At 46.9% G+C, this 22,834-nt stretch overlaps 1 protein-coding gene across 2 annotated transcripts; it reads left to right on the forward strand.

Annotated features, from left to right (window-relative positions):
- The first annotated feature begins 18,479 nt into the window (after positions 1-18,479).
- Positions 18,480-22,543, forward strand: MYC (MYC proto-oncogene, bHLH transcription factor). 2 transcript variants are annotated; one of them, XM_063174134.1, is made up of 3 exons: positions 18,480-18,748; positions 19,628-20,333; positions 21,392-22,543. In XM_063174134.1, the coding sequence occupies exons 2-3, from the start codon at positions 19,643-19,645 to the stop codon at positions 21,964-21,966; spliced, it is 1,266 nt and encodes a 421-aa protein (XP_063030204.1). In that variant the 5' UTR covers positions 18,480-18,748; positions 19,628-19,642; the 3' UTR covers positions 21,967-22,543. The 2 variants fall into 2 exon arrangements, with proteins under 2 accessions (XP_063030204.1, XP_063030214.1); XM_063174144.1 differs by lacking the exon at positions 18,480-18,748 and having other exon boundaries at positions 19,525-20,333.
- Positions 22,544-22,834: the final 291 nt, after the last annotated feature.

Consider the following 22,834-nt stretch of genomic DNA (forward strand, 5'->3'; position numbering starts at 1 on the left):
GGTCTTCTACAGCAACTGTTATAATGTATTCTGCCAGTGATATCATTGATGTGCCCCCCATCATCTGGCCAGATTTGGAAAACTTTCTGCAAGCTGCTGAGCAAGCAGACTTTGCTGGCTCCAAAAAAAAAAAAAAAAAAAAAAAAAACCAACCAAAAAAATCCCCCCACAAAATAAGCCCCTAGATTCAGATATCCTCTAAGTTCTGACTTTCAGGAGAAGCAAATTATGCAGTGAATTCAAATCACAAAATTACAATAGGGATGTAATTTAAATGCAAACATTTGGCTTTCAGTCTTTTGATATTCCTAAGTGGCACCAAATCAAATGTTTTCTGAGGTTGACAGAGAATTGAATTGGTCCCTTCAGGTAGATGTTCTTCTGTTTACTTTAGAGGATGACACTGACGTAGCTTTACTCAGTAACTAATCAATAATTTAATTTTGATCCCTAACTAAATGAAGCTCGATAAATATCAAACATTTTAAAATTTGGTTTAATTAGTGTTTATGCATGTATTCCAAGGCTCTGATTCACAAACTGTGGCAACTGCACAATGAATCTTGTCTTTCTGCTACAAAATCCTTACCCATGCCCCTGTCAGAAGCAGCAGATAGTCCTGAGACATGCAGGCTTTGGGTGCCCTCATCCTAACGGGAAGTAATTTCATAAACCTTATCAGGATGTCAGTGTTCAAAGGGAGCGATGGAGGTGATGTGGAGGGGGAGAAAGGGACATCAAAGCAGCAGCTGGGGAGGGGCCCGGCTTTGAATTTCCAACTGTGGGTTAGATGCAGCTCAGGAACAGCTGATGAGAGTGATGAGCAGCACAGAAAGACGTCAGCACAGGGAGAGATGGAGGAGATTGCATCTGCTTCCTTCAGAGACTATGCAAACAGGGAGTGACATGGTGCCAGGGTGTAAAAAAAATTAATGGTCTAGAGAAGTTATGTCGCCAACACACAAGAGCTCATAGCACTCCGGAGGTAATTGCAGTTCAGCACACGGATATTTGAAGAGTAAAACAACGTGCAGATCTCATTCTTACCACTGGTCAACACCAGAACAGCAGAAAAGGAGCAGAGCCATCAAGACAGCTTCCAGCTGGTCTTGTAGAGAAGAGTGCCCTGTGAAGAAGGAAGGCTTGACTCCCTAGGTACAAGCCATGCCATGCCTCTCACCCTCTGGGCTGGAGCAGGTCCTGGCCTGCTTCCTGTGCCAGTGCAGGCACGGCCAGTCAGGTGAAGAAATTAGCAGGAATCCAAAAGCTGCAAGATCCTTATCAGAGCCCAGCATTGCACTCAATGGGAAAGGAAAACACAGAAGCAGAAGCCAACCACGTGTTGGTAGAGATCACACAGAAACACACTCTAGGGATATGCTCTTCCTGACCCTTCCCTACTCCTCTTCCAAAGCCACTGATAGCAAGGTTTGGCTGATCATTGGTCACTGTGGTTCTCAGGCTTTGGTACCCCAAAAGTGATGTTAACAACGACCACTACCTCTCAATGGGAGTGATCACAGCCCCACCAGCTGAAGAGCTCCATCACCGTACAGCTTTCCTAGATGTAAACACACATAGTGCACCCTGGACTGGGAAAACCACATCCCATGGGCAAAGGAAAATGCACTCCTAAACATGCAGTTCTGCCAGCACAACCACATTGGCCCTTAGGATGTCTGCCTGGAAAGTTGTGGTGCTGTAAGTCCACGCTTCTTCATGCCCTGACATAATGAGAGTGTGCATTTATCTATCATACTTCATTTTAAATAAATATCACTGTTTTTCCCCTGGGCTCTCCTTTCTTGTTTTGTCAAGAGCAATGATTGTATCATAGCCAACATTATGATGCAAAATTAGAGGGAAGAAAATGCCTTAGAAAGGTGACATCATCTGAATAGATGTGATGGCTGCTTGCATTAGCTCAAATATCTTTCTCCCTGAAGTCTGACCCTAGGTGTAAATTGGAGAGGACTGATGGAACATAAAAAGGAGCACTATCCTGTTGACCCAGTTTTCATAGAGAGCAGTGTGTATAATTATTTTGGACACCTGCAGCTGATAAACCAATCCCATGTGAGGTTAAAAATTATCCAGGCATTTACTGGTGACACAACAGTATGTTAGAAACCTGCACAGCAAACCTGCTCAGCCACACTCTGCTGCAGGGAGGTGTGGTGAGGCATGAGCCAGGACTGAGATAAATCTGCTGCCAGATATCCTCAGCACAGAGAAAGCTCTACAGAATTCTGCTTAGGTGGTTTATGTCACTCAGGAATGGTTAAAAAAAAGTGATATCACAAATACCTTATTTTGTGAGAGGATAGGAGCTGCACAAGGGCTGTCTGTATGGTGCTGCAGCCTGCAGGAATATCAGTAGTTTTCAGCAGTAATAAAGCACTCTTGGAACTACTGCATTGCTGCAGGAAAACCACTCCCTGTGGGACAAGTTATGCTACTGAAAGTGCAATTCTTTTTTCTTTAAATCAGTGCAAATATTTTCTGATATTTCAAATATTTCAAATATTTTTTCTGACAGAAAAGCTGGCAGAAAAAATGTGAGTGCCCCTTCCACAGGCCCCAGCAGATGTCGGTGTGCTGGCAGAAGTCCTCGGCAGGGACCGGGAGGAATTTGCTGAGGGAGCATCCTCTGTGTCTGTGCTGATGACGCCACTCGTGGGCATTCCCAGGCTGCGATCGGGGATTGCTGTGAGGAGCTCCGGCAGCTCAGGTTCACACAGCTACAGGAAAAGCTTGCCTGTACTGGTGTTTTCCCAGAGATGAGGCTGCTGCTCCAGGCAGCACAGCAGCACAGGTTAGGCACTCAGGTGTGAAATGACCTCCAGATACTCAGTGGGTCCTGCAGCCCGGGAAAAAGGTTCTTGAAAAATCCAGCATGGTGCAAATCTAGCTCCTCACAAACCACTTACTCATCACTCCCTTTTGGGAAGAACTAGAAGAATTATTTATAAATACAAAAACATAATTTTCGGCAGAGTGCATAACCTTCTTAGACAACCCAGCTGGGGTATGAAAGACAAGGGTTAATATGCTTTCATTTTTTACAACTAAAACATGTTTCTCTTTTTCCCCCTTGTTTTTTTTCTTTTTGGCACTTAATGTGTTACAGAGCCTTAGTGAATACCCAGAAAAAAATAGTGATATATCTGCCACTAATTGTTCTAAAATTAAGTTGCCTACTTGGGAAAGCATTTTCCCTGTAACTTAATTCAGAAGTGCAAATGGCAAAGGGATATAATTATATAGGCATAACTTCCTATTTGTCTTGGTTTTGTTTATGTCATTTGAGAAGGGATTAAAATTCAGCCCAAATATCCCCATTTCTATGGGAAAAAAGGGGGATTCTTAAGATAAATTATAGTTATACTACACAGTCTAAAGCATTGGTATTAATGGTAATTGAATAATGCACCCCATAAAAAAACCTAATTCCCATATCTTCCATTAGAGTTATATCCTGATTTAATGCAAAATTAGAGTAAGCTATTAATAGCAGTGGACTTCCTAAAGATTTACTCTAGATTAGAAGATTCTTATCTGCTCTTCATGTGGAAACTGTAAATATTACTTGAAAACAAGCACAACTGAACTGTAAACCAGCTCATTACGTCTCAGGTCTTTACTAAGTAACGAATATTCTCTGTTAAAAACACCAGTACAGGCAAGCTTTTCCTTTAACAAGATCCCCTCAAGACTGGTCAGCTAATGAACAGGGTTTAATGATTATACTGAGCCATTTTTGAGGAATTACTGAGATTTGCACTCAAGTACAGAAAATGCACATCAGGCAAAATCCTATGTGTCCCCACAGTTCACAAGGTCTGTGTGTTCCCCATGAGATATCACATTTATAACAAATCTCTTAGAGCCACATCTGCTGGGGAAACCTAAACAGGGCTCCCTTTGCCACAGGTGAGTGACATCTGCTGTCATAGGGACATTTCTGCTTAGCAAGCCAAGAACAGCATGGGTTCTCTGCTGGGAAGATCCACTTTCCCTACCTCCAAAGCTAACCAGAAATGGTGCTGTTGCCCCTGTTTGCTCAGTGCCTGTTTGCCACAGAGGTCAGGCCCAAACATAGCCCAAACCAAGTCATCTGTGGTAGCTGAAGAAGTGCCACGAGGTCCAACGGTGGCACTGCTGGGGTGGCTCTGCTCTGGTGGCACTCAGATGGCAGCCAGGGCCAGCTCACTGCTGACAGCCATCCTGTACAGAGTGCTGTGGGTGGGACAGGCAGGTCCAGCTCCTCCCTGGCTTCTGCTTCCATCCTTCAGACTGTGCTTTTCACAGCTCGCTTATCAAGGCAGATGGCTGCCTGCAGAGCCCCAGGCACATGGACAGATGGGCTCTCCTCAGCTCAGAACTAAGAGCAGGACTTTGCTGACCTTGCCTCTTTTCTTGGCTGGAATCAGTCAAAAAACTTTTCTGTTGCTTCAATTCCTGCTTCCACTTGAAACAAATCAGAACCAATGCAAATCTTAGATTTCCTCATCTGCCTGCAGATGCAACACCAGGTTGGGTCTTTGCACTCCAAGAGGAGCCTGAACTATTCCTAAACTCAATGGTGCTTCACCTCCACCTGAACTCAGATTGCTCCCCTGCTGCCTTTGTTCTTGATCTGATTGGGCAAGGAAACATTCAGCACATCATCTCTACATACTCCAAGCTGAACATTACCTTTGTTCATATTCATGATTATATGCATTTATGATACCATAAATGCTTAGAAGAGCCTGCAGGATCCATCTCGCTTGGGAGGAGGGAAGAAAAGACAGTAGGGGGGGAAAAAAATTTTGTATGGGAACATCCTGGCCTGAGAACTAATTTAAAGTGATGTTAGTACTAACTACCACATAGCCTGGTAACTAGTTTCATCTGACATTGTTACCCTGGAGGCAGAGGTGAGGGTGGTGAGACAGTGGGACAGGTTGTCCAAAGAAGTTGTGGATGCCTCACTTGGGCCCTCAGCAACCTGATCTAGTGGATGGCATCCCTGCTCATGGCAGGGTGATTGGAACAATCTTTAAGGTCCTTTCCAAGTCAAACCATTCTATAATTCTATGAGAAACCATAAAGGGAGGGAAAAAATAGAAATAACTGAGCACTGACACATTTCAACCCCCACCCTCCAATGCCAAGATGGGAGTACCTGTGTGGAAAAACAATACAGAGTTTTGAGGACTACTAGATTAATTCAGGAAGTCCTTTCTGATATAAACTTTCCTATAATTCAACTCTTAAAAGTAGGACAGGTGGAAAACATCCCCAAATGTACCTCATGTTAAGAGATTAAAAAATCCATTGGGACCATTTGCAATCTATATAACCCCTTCTCCAGCCTCAAAATATAGTTTCAGATATCAATGCTGTGGGAGCATAGACAGCAAGAAGACAAGCAGGTACTTGGTGGGACATTTATGCCTTTGCATTTGGTCCAGGAAGTGTTGCAACAATCTGAAAATTGCACCAGAGTTGCTGAAAACAAGCTGTAGAAACTGAACATGATAGACCTGCCCTTAAGGCTTGGAGCTTCAGCAAATCCTTCAAAATCTTGGTTTGAGGGAGGAATTTGAGAGAAAATTCCAAGTCAACAGCTTTACTGTAATATTTTACACTGAAGTTGATCTGCTTTCCTTCCCGCTTTTATAGTAATGTTCCCTCATGTTCTCTCCTTCTCCCAAATATCTGTTCTTTGCACTGCTTTGCTCCATCCATTCAATTCTCCTAAAAAACAAGGAGTATTGCATCCAATAGAAAAAGGAATGGAGGAGTGAGGAGATCTCATGGAGAGTAATTGCCCAGCAGTACATTTTGATGCCATGAAGCTGGTTATGATTTCTCAGTAATGACAGCACAGACCTGATGAACTGAGGAGGAAAACTGTTGGCTTTTAGCTCTCAGAGCTCTTGATTCACTGCTCAACAACACCTCACCTACTTGCCAAGATCAGTCCTGCATCCCCCCACCTGCAGAAATCACACAGTGGCTCATTACAGAGTGAAAACTCCTTCCACCATCCATTCAGCCCCTACCTCAGGAGCTGGCAGGTGAAAATGGAAAGCAGCCTTGTCTACAGGGCTTGCTCTACAAAGGGGGCTGCTCAGGGAGAGGAAATCCAGCACAGAGACTGGGAATCTAAGAGCCCCTCTAACTCCCCACCAAAAGTGGAACCCACAATGACATAGCTGTTCTTGCAGAGCTTGCAGGCACCTGCAGGCATGTCTCTGAGCTACCAGCTACCTGCACTTCCATCTCATTTCCAGTAGACTCTGCCTAAAGCAAAGAGGGTCTCCAACATTTGTTCTCAGGAAAACTATCTATTCCCATGTCCCCAGATTTTTCCCTCCCCACTCTCCTTTTGGATACTGGCACTCTACAACCTCTTTTCATCTTGCCTCCAGAGGAAGCAGCATTTGCACCAGCCCAAACCCTCCAGCTCACTCATGCGCAGGCTGCTGGTCTCTCCTTATGCATCACCTCCAAAGCCTTCATTTGGCAGGCAGTCTCAAAACTGCCAGCATGCTACATTAACCTGAATTTCTCTCTTCATTCAGCACTCTTAATTAGTGTTTGGGAATGTATTAACGTGGGGCTAAGCCACAAGGTTTACATCTGGGCTTGCCTCTTGTTCGGAGGAGCTGAGCTGGCACGAGAGCCTGGTGAAGAGTCACCCCTTCCTCACGCAGCAGCTGAAAGCAAGAGCATAGAAGTGACTCCCCATCACAGAATTCCCTCTTCTGCTTGAATATACAGTCACTGTGATTTTTTTCCCCTGCTTTCACAACTCTAAGTCACCGAACAGTCATTTGGTCCAATAACTGAAGCTGTTCAGAAACTACCAGCATTTCTAGCTTGACCAAAGTCATTTCCTTCAGGCAAGGATGTAACAAAAAGTGATCAGTGATAGTGGATGAGTTAAGCAACATCAAATCTCTCTGCAGCCACTTTAGGAATGAAAATATGAGCTAGTTATTACTGAGTTTCATGTATATGTGAGATAGATAAGCCTAAGTTTGCAGCAAGGTAGTTACTCTGATATCACAGGCTCTGAAATAGCTGCAAGGTCAAAGACAGGTGGCAGAAGAGAAAAGAGGGTCTCTTCTACTCTTCCTCAAGTGGCTCACCTCACCAGCAAGGTGCTAGGAGGCAAGTTGAGCTCTGAATTTTCCCTGTGCATGCTTCTCCCACACGCTGCTATGCCTGGGACACAAGTGTGCTCACTAATGTCTGTGGATATGCAGGTCTGAAAGTGTCCTGAGTTTCCTGAAGCAGTTGAAAGGGACATTGAGAAATCTGCCATCATCACTGACCTCTCCCAGGGTCTTTGTGTGGCCACCAAAATCCTGCTCCTCTTTGATGGTGTAAGGAAACCTGTAAATAACAACTAGCATTGCCAAGCAAATGGCCTTGCTAAGGGAAACAAACCAGAGGCAGCACTGTGCCGAGGACAAAAGTTGCTCAGACAAACTACCAGTCCACACCTGAAGAGGACCACCTCTATTCCTGCCCCAGATCCTTCCCTTAGATTTCCAGCAGCACCAATCCATGTGGCAGTAGGAGTAGGTGTGCACAGCAATGCAGTGATTCACTTATGTTCCTGAGACATCTCAGAGCCACCCATCTTATGGTACAGCCCCTTCCCCACCAACTGCTGATCTCAGAAGAGGATGTAAAACCTCTATGGACAAAGTGAGGTAAGTGAATTTGGTCTAAGGTCTGAGCTGCCATGGGACCCAGGTACTGAGGTTTGCTGGTTTAAAGTTGCTTGGTATCTGTATTAATCATAATATTGCAGACATGCAACACACCTGCAGTCCATTTGCAGTATTATTTTAACTGAGCAACCTACAAATGGGTCCTTCCATTTTCCATGTACAGAAAATCTGAGGGTAGTTGGGAATCTTCATCACATAAAATAATCCAGGGCATTTTCCATTTTGGGACTCCTCAAGTGTTTAGCAGACAGCAGCTTCCGAAACTCTGAGGGAGGGAGTAAAACTCTCACATTAACTGCAGTTAATGCAAGAGAAAATGACCATGTAAATGTAAGGATGTAAGAGTATAAGAGTGACCTTAAACCTTCCAGTTAGCAATATCATGACTAAATTCCACAGCACGCACACACACAGCCTTTGGCTTCATAGACATAATATCATTTTCTCCCTGTTTAGCAGAGAAAATAACAAGGGAAGCTGAGAAGAACATGAGCTGAAGGCAGAGATACCTTCTGGTTAAATATCAGAGCACTGATGATGCTGTAGCTGTAGATATTATCGCATTGTTTGTGGGGGCTGGCACATGTACCTATCCAGCCTTCTCATCACAGGTATAGACAGAACTTGGTGTTCTGAAGCACACAGTAGTCTCACTTCTAACTCATCCATTAAAAAAAAAAAAAAAAAAGAAAACAAGAGGAGAAAAAAAAAAAAAAAAAAAAGTCCAATCCTTTATAAGGAGCAGCAGTAGATAGTCCTAAAGTAAAATAAAGCATATTTTAATTTTTTTATCTCTTTTCTCACCAAAAGTGAGATGCATCTCATGCTTCTCTCAGTGCCCTTTCCCATGACTCAAACAGGAGTGTACATCTACTCTAGAACTGGACTGGAACTACATTGGCACAGGAGGGTTACCCTACATCCATTGGATGGTTTGGGTCTGCAGATAAGTCCTAATGGAAGTGAAGAGGGAGAAGTGATGTTCCCTGCTCCCCAAGCACACAGGCCAGGATAGGTGAGAGAATCTGGGGCTTCCCAGATTCCTTTGATCTATACCTGTACTTTGTCCTTCTGGCCCCCCCTCCCCCAGCTCTGCTGCACATCTCCAGCCCTTTCAGAGCTCAGGCAGGCAGTGCAGGCACCACAACCCTTCAGGATGGGATCTGAGCACGGTGAAGCGCCTTTGCCATGCAAACGATAACAGAACAATAATGGTTGTAGCTCACTGACAACCTCTTCTTTCCTTTCTAAGGCTGGGTGTAAATAATGTTCTTATCTACTAAGAAATACCTCTGGCATCCCTGACTAAGTGATAAGTAGAAAGAAGAGAGACACTCTTAACTGCTGATCAAGAGGGAGGAGAGTGATTAGCATCCTCTGGGGAACACCTTGTTGATGATGGCTGCTTTGCATTGTTGAGGCTGTAAGAAGCACCCAAATTCCTCCTCCACAGAACTCTCAGCTGCTGATGAAGTCAGTTCCACATTAATCCCTCAGCACACTCCTCATCAGGCCCATTTCTGATCAAAGCTTCTCTTGCCATTGCAGTCATAATTGCAACCCTCGGCTCTCATTTGAGAAAGGGATAGAGTCTGAATGTCAGTAGGACATCCTGGCTCTGTCTGGAAGGACTGGACTTAGGCAACACCAGGAATCTATGAAGTCAGGAAATAAAACAAAGCCAACCTGCAGAGGAAGCAATTAGTAGCAAGGCTGAATCAATTTTGGGGGTTTTCACACTAAGGGTTGTGGCTCCAAGTCTCTGGTAACTGGGTTTGATATGCTGGGTGTCAGCAGACCCCTGGAATTGCCCATCAATGCACAGAACACGGTGATTTTTGGAGATTTAGCCCAGTTTCTACCATGCACAAATTTACCAAAGCAAGCAGAAACCAGCCCAGTGAAACAGCATTTCTCCTACAAGGTCAAAGCTTGGACCAGCACACAAGTGTCCTGAAGCTCAGACTGAATCTGGAGGAGTGGATCAATGCAGATGTGTGGGCACAAGCCACTGCACGGATTTGCATTGCTGAGCACCAACAGACAGAGGCTTTCTTTGGCCTCACCTCCCTCAGCAGAGGAAATCAAGGCTCTGCACCCACACTGGGATCCTGTAGGACAGCCTGGCTCTGCATTGTGCTGGAATGCACCCTGACATCCCCTTGCTGAGGCCTGCCCAGCCTGGGCAGCAAAACAGATAAAAGCAGATGTGCATTTAGGCTCTGTCTGTGCTTTAAACACCTCAGGAAACAGCTGTAACAGGAGATTCCTCCATCCCAGACATGCCTGCTCTCATGGCAAAGGTGTGCCTCAGTGCTGTATTGTATTTTTATGCACAATATGAAAAAAAATGCCAACGAGATCAGAAATACACCTATACCTAACAATAACCTATATTTGGATGGTGTAGGAAGAAAACAGAGGCTCACTTTCAATTACAGAGCAGCTCTTAAATTGGGCAATCCTAGCCCAGAGAAGTGATGTCCTTTCTCCCTTCTTCTTACACTTTTTATCTCCCCATATTATTGCTTACATGAAACATCCATTATCATGCATGATATTTCCCTTTCTAACAAAATGCAGCAGGAGGTTGCACAGGTTAATTATAAATTGATTTTAAAAGCATTTACCAAGAAGTTATTTAAATCTATGTCCCTTAATTTCATTTGATGCAGCATATGTCTTGCAGTGCAAAGGGGAGATGCAGCTTTATTGCTACTATCTGCCAGATGAACATGTTCATCATCAGCAGTGCAGGGAGTGATAAGTCACTTATCTGATACAGAAAGACAAAACACTCCCTCTTTCTTATCAACAAATTGAGTTATCAGCCAAGTGAAGTAGTTTTTCGGTAGCCTTTCTGACTGGGTTTTGCTTTTAAATCCATACTGGCAGCAAACTTTCATGGATGTATTTGCCTCTCTTATGCTCATTTCAAAATGCAGCAGCAGCCACCACAGATAAGAAAGCTTCATCTCCCAAAGATGTCTGGCCTGAGTGTAGTTAAATAGTTCAGAATTTACTCTGATTGCTGGAAAGCTAAACTAAACTACACCAAAAGTAGCACAAGTGATGCTAAAACAGTCATGCAACGAGCTTAGAGGAGTGCATGGCTGTAACATTGCATGCCCAAAGCCTGCTGACATCACCACCACTGATGGCTTAACCCATATTCCTCAATGCTGTCTGTCCCTTATATCTAGGTGTCTGACCTGAGACAACCAGGACCCAGAAACCTGGGCAGTGCAAGCCCTGACCCAGCCAAGGCAACACTTTAGCTACACTTGACTACATATGCCCCAATGAATTCAGAATTAACTGACTGCATAACAAAGCTGGAGAGAAGTTAGGGTTATCAGCCGGGTAACATTATTAGAAGACTCTAACTGAATGCATGGAAAGGTTTTAGGTGTGAAGAGTTAGAAACTGTCTGATGCCTTTTAAGGACTCACTTTGGAGATGAGCAGCTACTCTGAAAGGTTCTGTGCAGAGTGCTGCTCATGAGAAGGATGTCAGCATCACACTGACTTGAACTGGTGAATGCCCTGAGCTGTTCTCAGAAAGTGCTCAATGCTGGAATCAGCATCATTTTGGCTGAGTGTGGCTGGAAAGTAAATTTCATTGGGATAGCACTGAAAAGGATTTGCTGTTGATTACAGGGGCCAAACATTATCATTCACCAGGATTGTTTGTAAATGTGACTCTCCATAAACTGGTCAAAAGAAAACATGACTTGATAAACAGAAACCCACAGAGGACAGAAGTCAGGAATGTTTCTTGTAAATACTTACAAACTCACTGCTACAAGTTCATCTTCCTTCTTCCCATAAAGACGTAATCAAACAGGACCTCCAAGATTAATATAAGGATTGACAATGAGAAAATCATCATTTCACTTGCTGAACAAGACAAAAAAAAAAAAAAAAACAACTTGTGTTTCTGAGCTTGCTCAACATGGAGCCAGAAAAGGGAGCTTTGATGATCTTCACCAGAAACCTGAACATTGAAGAAAGCATGGACTTTGCATTGGCTCAGATAAGTAGATTGATATACCTTTCCACCTCCCCACAAACTCAGATCCAACTACCTACAAGACCAGTAACACCCCGAATCTCCAGTGTTTTCTAAAGGCCACACAATTCCTACTTTTCCAGACATTCTCTTTCAATGGGGCCACTTTCTTTCTTGGAATGTGTTCCTGTGGCTGAACCTGTTAATTTGATAGCAATCAGAAACCTCATCTCTAAAGCATCCAGCTGCATAATTCCTAGAAGGGTCCTTTGCTCTCACCTGTTTGCAGATGGGACAGGATTGGTGAATATTAATTCTCAAAGAGACAAGAGACATCTGTAAGAATGGCCCAGCTGACAATTGTTTCAATAGTTTCCAGCCTTGCTGTCAGCTGACACATTCCTTCCTCCAGATAATATCTGATGCACTCAGATGTTTCTGGAGCTGTGCCCCCACAGGATGTGTGGCAAGAATGACAGTGAGCTCTTTGCTCCTCTGCTTTCATACCAATCCTGCAAAGACTATAGGAGGGTTTGGGGTTTTTTTGTTTTTTGGGGGGGGGGGGGGTTTAGCATTAATAAGAAACCTGCACAATAACTTTCAGTCCTTCTTTCCAGCTGCAATCCAGTTACAAACCTCCTCAGTGTCGGGCCAAGGGGAGGGGGATTCTGCACTTGCAGGTGTGATGTGGAGGTGGCTTCACATGCGTGGGGAGGCGGGAAAATTCATTCCTGTGCCTCACAGCTGACAGCGAGTCCCGTACAGGGGAGCACCAATACTGAAGGGCTGGAGCATGGAAGAGGCTCTGATGCCATTACAGCTCCAAAGATCAGGGCTTGACGGCGTTGGTACCTAAAAGGATCATTAAGTAGTTGCAAATGACCGTAACACTTTAAAGAGGACTTAATCAAGCAGAGCCGGGATGCCTTGACAATCTGATAAGTGCAGCATACAATTCAGAGAATGCAGAGGCCAGGGATGTGTGACTGGCCTTTGGGACTGATTGTTCTGAAACAGCTCTGCTTTTTCTTTTCGAAGGGAAATTTAAATTACCCGGCCTTTCAAAAATAGCTGTTTATCTTTAAAATCATCTCATTTATCAAACACTTAAATCAGTGCAGATTTCCTGTAATTCATCCTTAATCCACAGCTGGACAAAATTCTCTTCTATCAAGGAATGCCGAAACTACTGGTGTTAACTTGGTGCCTTCCAGTTATCCATGTCAAAAGGTGTTAATTCGTGTAGGAAGGTAAACTCAAACTGCTTGTATTTTTGGCGTTGTTGCCTTGGAACTTAGATCAGTTTACAGATACTGTATTTAAGCAACAAAAATAGCTAGCAGAAAAAAAACCAAAAAACTTTATTTGTGATTTTAAGTTAGTTGTATGCACAGAAAAATAGTTTCATTTTACATAATTAAGAATAAACTCATCAAGGGCTGCCCTGTTTGAAAACAAACTAAAATTTGATACCAAAGGTGCTGTGATGGTTTGAAAGAGCTGCAAAGTCAAACTGTCTGTAAACAAAGTTAAATTAACAGCTGTTGCAATTTTACCCCAAAGCAAAAAAAGGTAAAGGCCGCACACCGTGGGAAGACCAAACCTGGTGTAAAGGCTTTTATTCTCCGTATTCAAAAATGTTTGTTACTGTCAGTTAGCTAATGTTAGTTAATTCCTGTCTTCCAGTCTGATGTCTTCTTCAATTTCGTGATCCCAGACAACAGGACAAAGCAAAACAAATATATATCAGTACATATGTGCCTAATGGCAGACCACCTTTAAAAATTGCTAATACTTCTGTTTCACTAAAGACTTGCCTTCATATTCAGTTTAAAAATCAGCATCTGAAATATTTGGTTTTAGCAATTACAAATAATTTAAAAAGTCTTATTTCACATACACTGCCAGATTGAAAAATTAAAATCTAAAGTGTTTGGTTTTAACAATTAAAAAAAAAAAAATAAAGAAAAAAAAAAAAAAAAGAAATCTCTGGATCATAGGAAGTATCATTTTGAATCTCCTTTGGTTTGCCCAGGCCAGAGGAACATTTCAAGTTCTTCCTGATTCTCTTGATGACAAAACTTACTTTTCTGGGACTTCCATGGATTTCCGTGAGGGAGCTGGTACTCATTGTAGCTGTGGAGAGAGTAATTTAATAGAAGTGTAATACTTTCAGTGCTCTCCCCATTCAGTTTTCATCAGTTTCCTTCTCTACATTTCCCTTTTCCTGTTGGTAGTAAACCGCTTTAGTTTTTCCATGGTGAGGATCACAGGCTGGCATGATGCCGAGGAAGAAGCTGCCACGATTGCTGCAAACACTCTAGGGCACATAGCTGAGAGGATGAGGAAGAGAAAATAAATAAATTACACTAGACACCACTTTCACTGACCCCATGACATCTCTGCCTGAAGAGGGACATCCACAGGGTGAGGGTAAAAACAGCCTTGGCTTCCAACAGCAGACAAGACTTTAGTATGTGATATGTGTGAAATGTGCTACCTCTGGTTTAAAACTAGCATATTTTATTTTATTTTATTTTATTTTATTTTATTTCATTTTTAATTTCTATTTTATTTTATGATACTTCTGTGATTCTCTTATTCATATTTACTGATAACACATCAGCCATAAAACCCACTGATTTCTCCTGCATACTTGATGGTCATTCTGAAGACGCATGGACCATGGCTGCTGTACTGATCTAGCTGGGTGGAAACTGCAGTGGTGGGTCCTGCCCATCTTTGACAGGAGGTGCATTTCAGTCTCTGTTTTTCACCCCAGTAAACAGACAAGGACAGTGGCCCTCCCAGATGTCTGCATTTCTCCCCTGTGCTGGGGGAGTCCACTGAGAAAGTACTCATTAGCACAGCATATGAGTTTCCCTGGGCCTGGAGGAGGGGGTTAGGAAGATGTTATTAATTTAGTCAGTGCTGTGCAGCTTGCAGAAACACTGTCAGATTCTGCCTACACATATCTCACCTCCTATTGTTAAAGAAATTACAGCTGCTGAAAGAGATGAAAAAGTAACTCATTTATTTTCTGGCTTTCACAGTAATAAGGTAAATCTGATTCTCCTTGAAGCTGTGGTATGTCTGCTTTTCAGACTGGGGTCTTTTGGGGTCGTGGTGGGGACATGATTCTCTGCACAGATGCTATCAGTGAAAGTGTGCTAGCCTATTTTAGTGTCTCTGACTGCAATGACCACATTTGTTTGGGTGCATCACTCATTCAGGGACTTAGGACTTTCCAAGACTAATTAATATCTAGCTAGTACTTTCCTGTTTCTCACTTGTGAAAGGCCAGAAACCTGCAAAGCTTTGGAGAGGTCAAGCGAAACTTTCAGCAGAAATTTCTGGAGATAGCTCTGAGTTCATAGACACCTAGAATGGTTTGGGTTGAAAGGGACCTGAAGGATCATTTATTCCTGATCCCCTGCCATGGGCAGGGACACTTTTCATGAGATCAAGTTTTCAAAGCCCCATCCAATGTGAACTTGAACACTTCCAGGGATAAGGCAGCTACAACTTCTCTGAGCAGCCTGTTGGAGTGCCTCACCACACTCAAAGAGAAGAATTTCCTCCTGATCTCTAATCTAGACCTACTCTCAGTTTAAAGCTGTTTACCTTCGTCTTATCTCTACGTCCCCTTGTCAAAAGTCCTTCTCCTGCTTTCTTATGGGCCCTTGTTAGTTACTGGGAGGCATTGTAAGTTCTTTTCTCCAGGCTGAACTACCAAAATTCTTTCAGCTTTTCCTCACAGCAGAAGTGCTCTAGTCCTCTGATCATCTTAATGGCCTCCTCTGGACTCACTCTGGCTGGTCCAGGCTTTTTCTTAGGTTGGAGTTCCCAGAGCTGGACCCAGTACAGTGTTCATGGTGACCCTATGACTATTAGCCAGCTAATTATTGTCCTCTGAAAAAGAAATTGCAGATGTCTCCTGAGAGCAAAACATGCAGTAGGTGGCACAGGCACACAGCACATTGTGTTTCAGGGGTTTCCAGACAGGGGAGTGCAAGACCTTTTCCCACCAGCTCTACTTCTCTCTCACGTTTTGCTTTCATTTCTGCTTCTCACAGGTTCCCACTCTGTGGGTGTATCACACACATTCCACCTGGGGTCCCAGCTCAGCCCCCTCCCATTTCCTACTGATCACTAAACCCTTCCATGACAAAACAATCACATTGACTTTGCTGTCACTGTCATCTTAATGTTATACTTGTGCATTTATTCTTTCTGTATAACAGCTATTTGGTCAAAATGGCCATTTTACTGGAAATTGATACTGATTTCACCCCTTGCCTCTGTTCTTTTTTATCTGGGGTTGAACATAAGAAATCAGAGCAAAATATTTTTTCACCTACACTAAAACTACCTCATAAGATCCATGCTGGTGCACCTCAGAGTGGGCTCCTCAACAAAAAGTGAACTCACAGTCTACACAAACCAGGAGAAATCATGTAGAATATTTTAAAGACTGTTTCCTCTGAAGGCTGTATTGTTTCAATGGCACATTTCTCCCAGTCTTCCCTTCCTGTTTTTCCATTTTTGTGAACACAGTGTATTTTAAAAGTCCATCTGCTCATGTTACTTATTCCTTTCCACTTTAAGTCATAACCCTTTGTGATATTACAGTTAATTGCTGTCTGTGATTCTATTGCAACCATGAATGGCATCATGATTTTCAACCCTATCTCTCCTGGAGTAATTTCAAAATATTTCACCTATTATCAGCTCCATCTGAACTTTAATGACTTTTACAATTTTGAGGACATTTATTGTGTATCTGGCGAAACTGATGCTATTCCTAAATAGACAGGTGCCCATATTGCATTTTACACCAGCTGTAACTAGAGTAATTTGGATCTTGCACCTTTCTGGCCTGCCTTTAGTCGTGTTACTTCCATTTACAGAAGGAAGGTTTGCTACGGGCAGAGTGGGATGTTATTTAAAAACAGCACATTGTATTTTAAGCCATTTCTGAGCAAAGGTATGGACATCCCAATCTGGAAATGTCAGTAGGTGAAGCATCTACACCATGCCTATGCCACGGCTCTTGCTTTGTCACCCTCTCCACGTAAAACTGTCCTTCCTTTAAACAACAGGACGTGGGACAGAAGATGGCCCGAGGTTCCTTGCGACCCTTTGCTCGGTGAGAAATGTGATGTTTGCATACACTCTGCTTGGCGAAACGCGTTTCACCAGACACGATCGGAAACAGCAGAACGAGCGGGGTTATTTTGTTTTGTTTAGCGGTGGCTGGGTGCGTTTGGGCTGTGTTTGGCGCTGTGTTTGGGGGGTGGCGGCGCGGCGCAGGGCGCGGCGGGCCGGGGGTCGCGCTGGGCGCGCTGGCCGGGAGGGGGCGCGCTGTGCCCGCGGAAGCGGCGCGGCCGCCGTGGGAACGCGGGGCCGCCCCGGGCTGGGCACGGACGGGGTCCCCGAGCCCGGGGGGCGGCACCGCAACCCCGAGGGCTTGCGCTCGCGTGTGCTGTGCGCATTGCTGGGCAGCGGGGAATAAATACACATACAGGCAGAGAACATCCCAGCGGGCTGCCCGCGGTGGGAACGGGAGAGCGCCGGGAAGCGTTCAGGGGGGCACACCGGGGTGTCCCTCCAGCTCCCGCGAGTGCGCAGGCCGGCGTGGGGATGTGGTGGCAGGATGCGCGGGGCGCAGCTCGCTGCAGGCTGGCGGCTGCCCCGGGGGACGAGAGAATGGCAGGTGCGGGAGCTGCGGGAGGAGGTCGGGGACGCCCGGGAGGGTCGCCGGCAGCTGAAGGTTCCTCGGAGCCGGGGTCCCCGCGGGACCCGCCGTGATGGAGAACGGGAATAGGAGGGAGCGCCCCGTCGCAGCTCTGCAGCCGCAGCAGCCCCGCTTCCCTCGGGGATGACTGAAAGGAGGGAGGTCACCATGGGGCGAGAGGAGGTGGTCAGAGCGGGGGCAGCACAAGCCGGGGCGGGGGCACACACGGGGACCGCCAAAGGGAGAGTGGCTGCAAGGTGACCCCCGTGGGGCTCTGCCTCCGCCCCCTCCCGGTTTAATCCTCTGCAGACGCCGGCAGAGGCGGGATAATCAAGCGGAGACCGGGTTGGGGGTGCCCCAGCTACACACGCTCCTTTGTGCCGGCAGCCCGCGCCTCCTCCGCTGCCCCTCGGGCACCGCTCTGCGCTCTGCTCGCCCCGAGGTGCCGGAGCCTCACCCAGGGGGGCGAGGGGCGGCTGAAGCCCCTTCCCCGCCGCCGCCATCGGTGTTACCGCGCTCTCCCTTGCGAGAACGCCAGCGGGAGGAGGGGAGCGGCGAGGAGCTGCCTTTAATCGCTGCTAGTAATTTCTTTTTTTTTTTTTTATTTTTTTTTTCTACTATGTTTACTTCCGACCTCTCCGTGCGAGGCTCGTAGTAAAAGACAACAACAAAAAAATAGTAAAATAAATAAAAAGGGCCGCGGAGCGCGGCATCGCCTTCTGCCGGCGCAGCTCGCTCTCTCTCCCGGCCGGCGGAGGCGGGGGCAGAGCGCGGCCGCGGATCTGTGCGCGCCCAGGAGCGCAGGGGGCAGCAGCACCGCGCCCTCCCGCGGCTGAGTGCGGAGCCTGCGCGGCTGCCGAGGGCGGGCGGGAGCGCGGTGGGGCCCCGCGGTGCTGCCCCCGCCCCCGCCACCGCTCCCCCGCCCCTCGCCGGCGCTTTAAAGGAGGAAAGCAACTAAACTTCTATTGTACCGGCCAGCGCGCCGCGCCGCCCCGGAGCAGCGAGCGAGCGAGCGAGCGAGAGCGCCGGGAGGCGGCTGCTCCGCCGCTCCGTGGGGTTTATCAAACCGTAGTGGGAGGAAGAGACCTACGTTCTCCCGGCGTTTTGCCTGTTTTTTTCTTTTATTTATTTTTTTTTTTTTTAATTTTCTCCCCGTCCTTTCTGGCGGTTCTTTTTATCATCTATACATTTTCCCTTCGTTGTTCCCGCACCGCCTGCAATAATCGCCTCGCTACGTCTCGCAGCTGGCGCGTTGGAGAAGCCGGTGAGTTGCGGGGCTCTTCGCTTCCCATCACTCGATTCCCGCGGTTGTGGCGTTTGGATTGACACGGGCTGGTGACACCCCGGCTGCTGGCGGGGCTGCGCTCCGCGGACGTGGATACCGACGGTCCCTCCCGACGGACGCTCTCCTCTGCTGGGGCTCCGGCGTTCCCATCCTTTTTCTTGCGCTCGGATTTTAATTTAATTTTTTTTGGGGGGGGGAGGGGAGCATTTGCTTCTCGCGTATGCGCGGGCAGGGTATGGTTGCTACATATATTGCTTATATGCATATATATATATATATGCGGATATGTATATATATATATGACAAGATTTGGCAAAGTTTGCCAAGGTCGCTGCTTGTCCCCGCGCAGTGCCAGCACGCCCAGGTGGGTGGCTGAGGAACCGCCCGGCTCCCGGCTGGAGCCGCCGGGCGCTCGGCACCCCTTCCCGCCGGGATGGGGTGCAGGGATGGCGCTGCGGTCCCGGGAGGGAAGGAGCTCCGTGCCCCGTGTGAGCGGCAGCGAGCTGAGCTGAGCCCAGCCGAGCCGGGCGGCCGGGCTGCCGCAGCCCCTCCGGGGGAGCGGGGAGGGTGGTCCGGGAGCTGACAACCGATCCCTCGGCGGGTCAGGTCGCGCCTCCCGATTGTTCCGCTGCGCTTAGAACGGAGTGAAGGAGGGTCGTAGGTTTTTTTTTTTTTTTAATTATTACTATAATTATAATTTTTTTTTTTTTTTACTAAACGCGACTGCGCATTTCCTTGCCGGCACGGTGTGCGGAGCCGGGAGGGAGCGCTGCGCGCCGGGGGCCGGTAGCTCCACCGCAGCCGGGGAGAGCCGACCCCCACGGCTCACCGGGTGCCCCTCTCCCCTCCTTCCCGCAGGCACCAGCCGCCGCGATGCCGCTCAGCGCCGGCTTCTCCAGCAAGAACTACGACTACGATTACGACTCTGTGCAGCCCTACTTCTACTTCGAGGAGGAGGAGGAGAACTTCTACCTGGCGGCGCAGCAGCGGGGCAGCGAGCTGCAGCCCCCCGCCCCGTCCGAGGACATATGGAAGAAGTTTGAGCTGCTGCCCACGCCGCCCCTCTCCCCCAGCCGCCGCTCCAGCCTGGCCACCGCCTCCTGCTTCCCCTCCACCGCTGACCAGCTGGAGATTGTGACCGAGCTCCTCGGGGGGGACATGGTCAACCAGAGCTTCATCTGCGACCCGGACGACGAGACAGTCAAGTCCATCATCATCCAGGACTGTATGTGGAGCGGCTTCTCCGCCGCCGCCAAGCTGGAGAAGGTGGTCTCGGAGAAGCTGGCGTCCTACCAGGCTGCCCGCCGAGAGGGGGGCCCCGCCGCCCGCCCCGGAGCGCCGCCCGCCGCGCCGCCGGCCCCGCCGCCCGGACTGGCCGCGTCCCCCGCCGCCTCCGGCAGCCTCTACCTGCACGACCTGGGCGCCGCCGCCGCCGACTGCATCGACCCCTCGGTGGTGTTCCCGTACCCGCTGAGCGAGCGGGCCCCGCGGGCCGCGCCGCCCGGCGCCAGCCCCGCGTCCCTGCTGGGCGCCGACACGCCGCCCACGACCAGCAGCGACTCGGGTGAGTGGGAGCCACGCGTGCTCCGGGAGGGCGTGGGAACCGCGCGGCGCCGGGGGCTCCCGGGGCGCGGCTGGAAGGCAGCCGCACCCCCGCCTCCCTCCGCTGCCCCCTTTTGCCCCCTCCCCGCGTGCGAGTTTTTTTTTTTTTTTTTAAATGCCACGTTTGCGAGGCGCGGAGAGTCCTAGCCAGCTTATTTCCTGGAAAACCAGCCCAGTTTTTCCTCCGGGGAATAAGGGAGTGAAAAGAGGGGGGGAGGAAATATAAAGAAAGTGTAGGAGGGATAAACTTTCATCGTGGGGTCCCGATAAGGTTGGCTCCCGGTTTCACCCGTGGGCCGGGAAGGAGTTAACTCCAGCCCGAGAGCCGCGGGGAGAATGTGCAGTCAGGGAGGTGCTAGTGAAAGTGACTGCAGGGGAGTGAATGGGGCTGGGAAAGTTTTAGAAATGCTTCCTTAGGTATGTGACAGCGGGTTCCGCTCCCTCGTAAATCTGGTTTGCAAGTGAGTTTCTACCCAAAGCGCTACAGCCTTCCCTTTTTCCTTTTTTAAAACTAGTTTTCTTTCTTTTCCCCCCACCCCCAAACTCCCTCCTATTTTCCACAAATTAACAGATCAAGAGAGATTCAGAAAATGTCTCTGAATACCCATGTGTGTTAAGTAAGCTTTCTTTTAAGGCGTGGCCAAAGCCTTCTAAATCCATAATTAAGGGCAGCTTCAGTCTGGGAGCTTTATTGCGCTGTACTGCTGACAACCGAGGTTAAACTTTCCTACTATCTTTCATGCGCTCGACATTACGCAAGATCATTACAACTTTTTGAAATCAGGCAGCCAGGGTTTGGACTGCAGTCCATGTGTCCTATTGCACTTGAAGCATTGCTTCCTTAAAGGGAAGGCTCTTGGGGAAAGCCATGTTCAGCATCGTGAAATAGATTTAAGAAGGGCTTGTCATTGGGTTCCTGGTTATGCAACTCAGAGTAGCCTTCCCTTTACATACAGTAGTCTTGAGAGTGCCTACATGCAAGTTCATGCAAGTTATTAATTTAATTTTTTTTTATGGCAGAAGAAGAACAAGAGGAGGATGAGGAAATCGATGTTGTTACATTAGCTGAAGCAAATGAATATGAATCCAGCACAGAGTCCAGCAGCACAGAGACGTCAGAAGAGCACAGTAAACCCCACCAAAGCCCGCTGGTTCTCAAACGGTGTCATGTCAACATCCATCAGCACAATTATGCCGCTCCTCCCTCCACCAAGGTTGAATACCCAGCTGCAAAAAGGCTAAGGTTGGAAAGTGGCAGAGTTCTCAAACAGATCAGCAACAACCGAAAATGCTCCAGTCCGCGCACGTCAGGCTCGTCAGATTCGGAAGAGAACGACAAGAGGCGAACGCACAATGTCTTGGAGCGCCAGAGGAGAAATGAGCTGAAGTTGAGTTTCTTTGCCTTGCGTGACGAGATACCCGAGGTGGCCAACAATGAAAAGGCTCCCAAAGTTGTCATCCTGAAAAAAGCAACAGAGTACGTTCTTTCCATCCAGTCGGAGGAACACAGACTGATTGCAGAGAAAGAGCAGTTGAGGCGGAGGAGAGAACAGTTGAAACACAAACTTGAGCAGCTAAGGAACTGTTGTGCGTAGGAACTCTTGAGCATCACTTAGAATAATGCAAACTAGACTGAAACTATGGTAAAATATTAATGAATCTAATATCTCTCATGAACTATGTGGTCCATCAAGTATGGAACTATTGCAACTGCATGCTGTGCGATTTAACTTGAGACTACACAACCTTGGCTGAATCTCCCAAGGGTTTGGCCAGAACCTCAAAACTGCCTCATAATTGATACTTTGGACATAAGGGATGATGGGACATTCTTCATGCTTGGGGATGAACTCTTCAATTTTTTTTCTTTTAAGATTTTGTATTTAAGGCATTTTTTCATATGAGAATCCAAAAGAAAAAAGTTGTCCCCAGTTTGCTGTATATATTTACACATCATATTGCCATGTAAATACCTTTAATAAAGCCTTTATAGAAAAATGTGCAACATTAATACGCAACAGTTGTGGCAACTGGATTTATACTTGTCTTGAACTTCTGTGCCATAACATTTCACAATTTTGTTTTTTATTTAAGTACTTTTTTTCCTTTTAAAAATGATTTTTATTTTGTTTTTAGATAAATAAATATTTGCCCAAAATCTAATTAGCTAAATCCTGTGTAAAGACCTCACTTTGTCTCCCACTGTTGTCATTAGATGTCCATTTCCATGACGTTCCTTTTTCTGTCATCCTGGCAGTGACCTGACTGAAGTTAAAGGGGGGTTGGATGAGGGGAAATGGTGATAGTTTTGCAGCTTTGTAGGGACCAGTTTCTTGCTCCCACTCCATCTCTAATTCCAGTGGATAAAATTGTCAGTGTAATGTGCCCTGTCAATTCAACTTGCCTTGCCACCAGGTCCTCCATGCAGGTGTGGTAGCACTGCCTGTGTTGGTCATGCTCAGC

Source organism: Melospiza melodia, chromosome 1 (genome assembly GCF_035770615.1).
Source record: "Melospiza melodia melodia isolate bMelMel2 chromosome 1, bMelMel2.pri, whole genome shotgun sequence".
NCBI lineage: Eukaryota > Metazoa > Chordata > Aves > Passeriformes > Passerellidae > Melospiza > Melospiza melodia.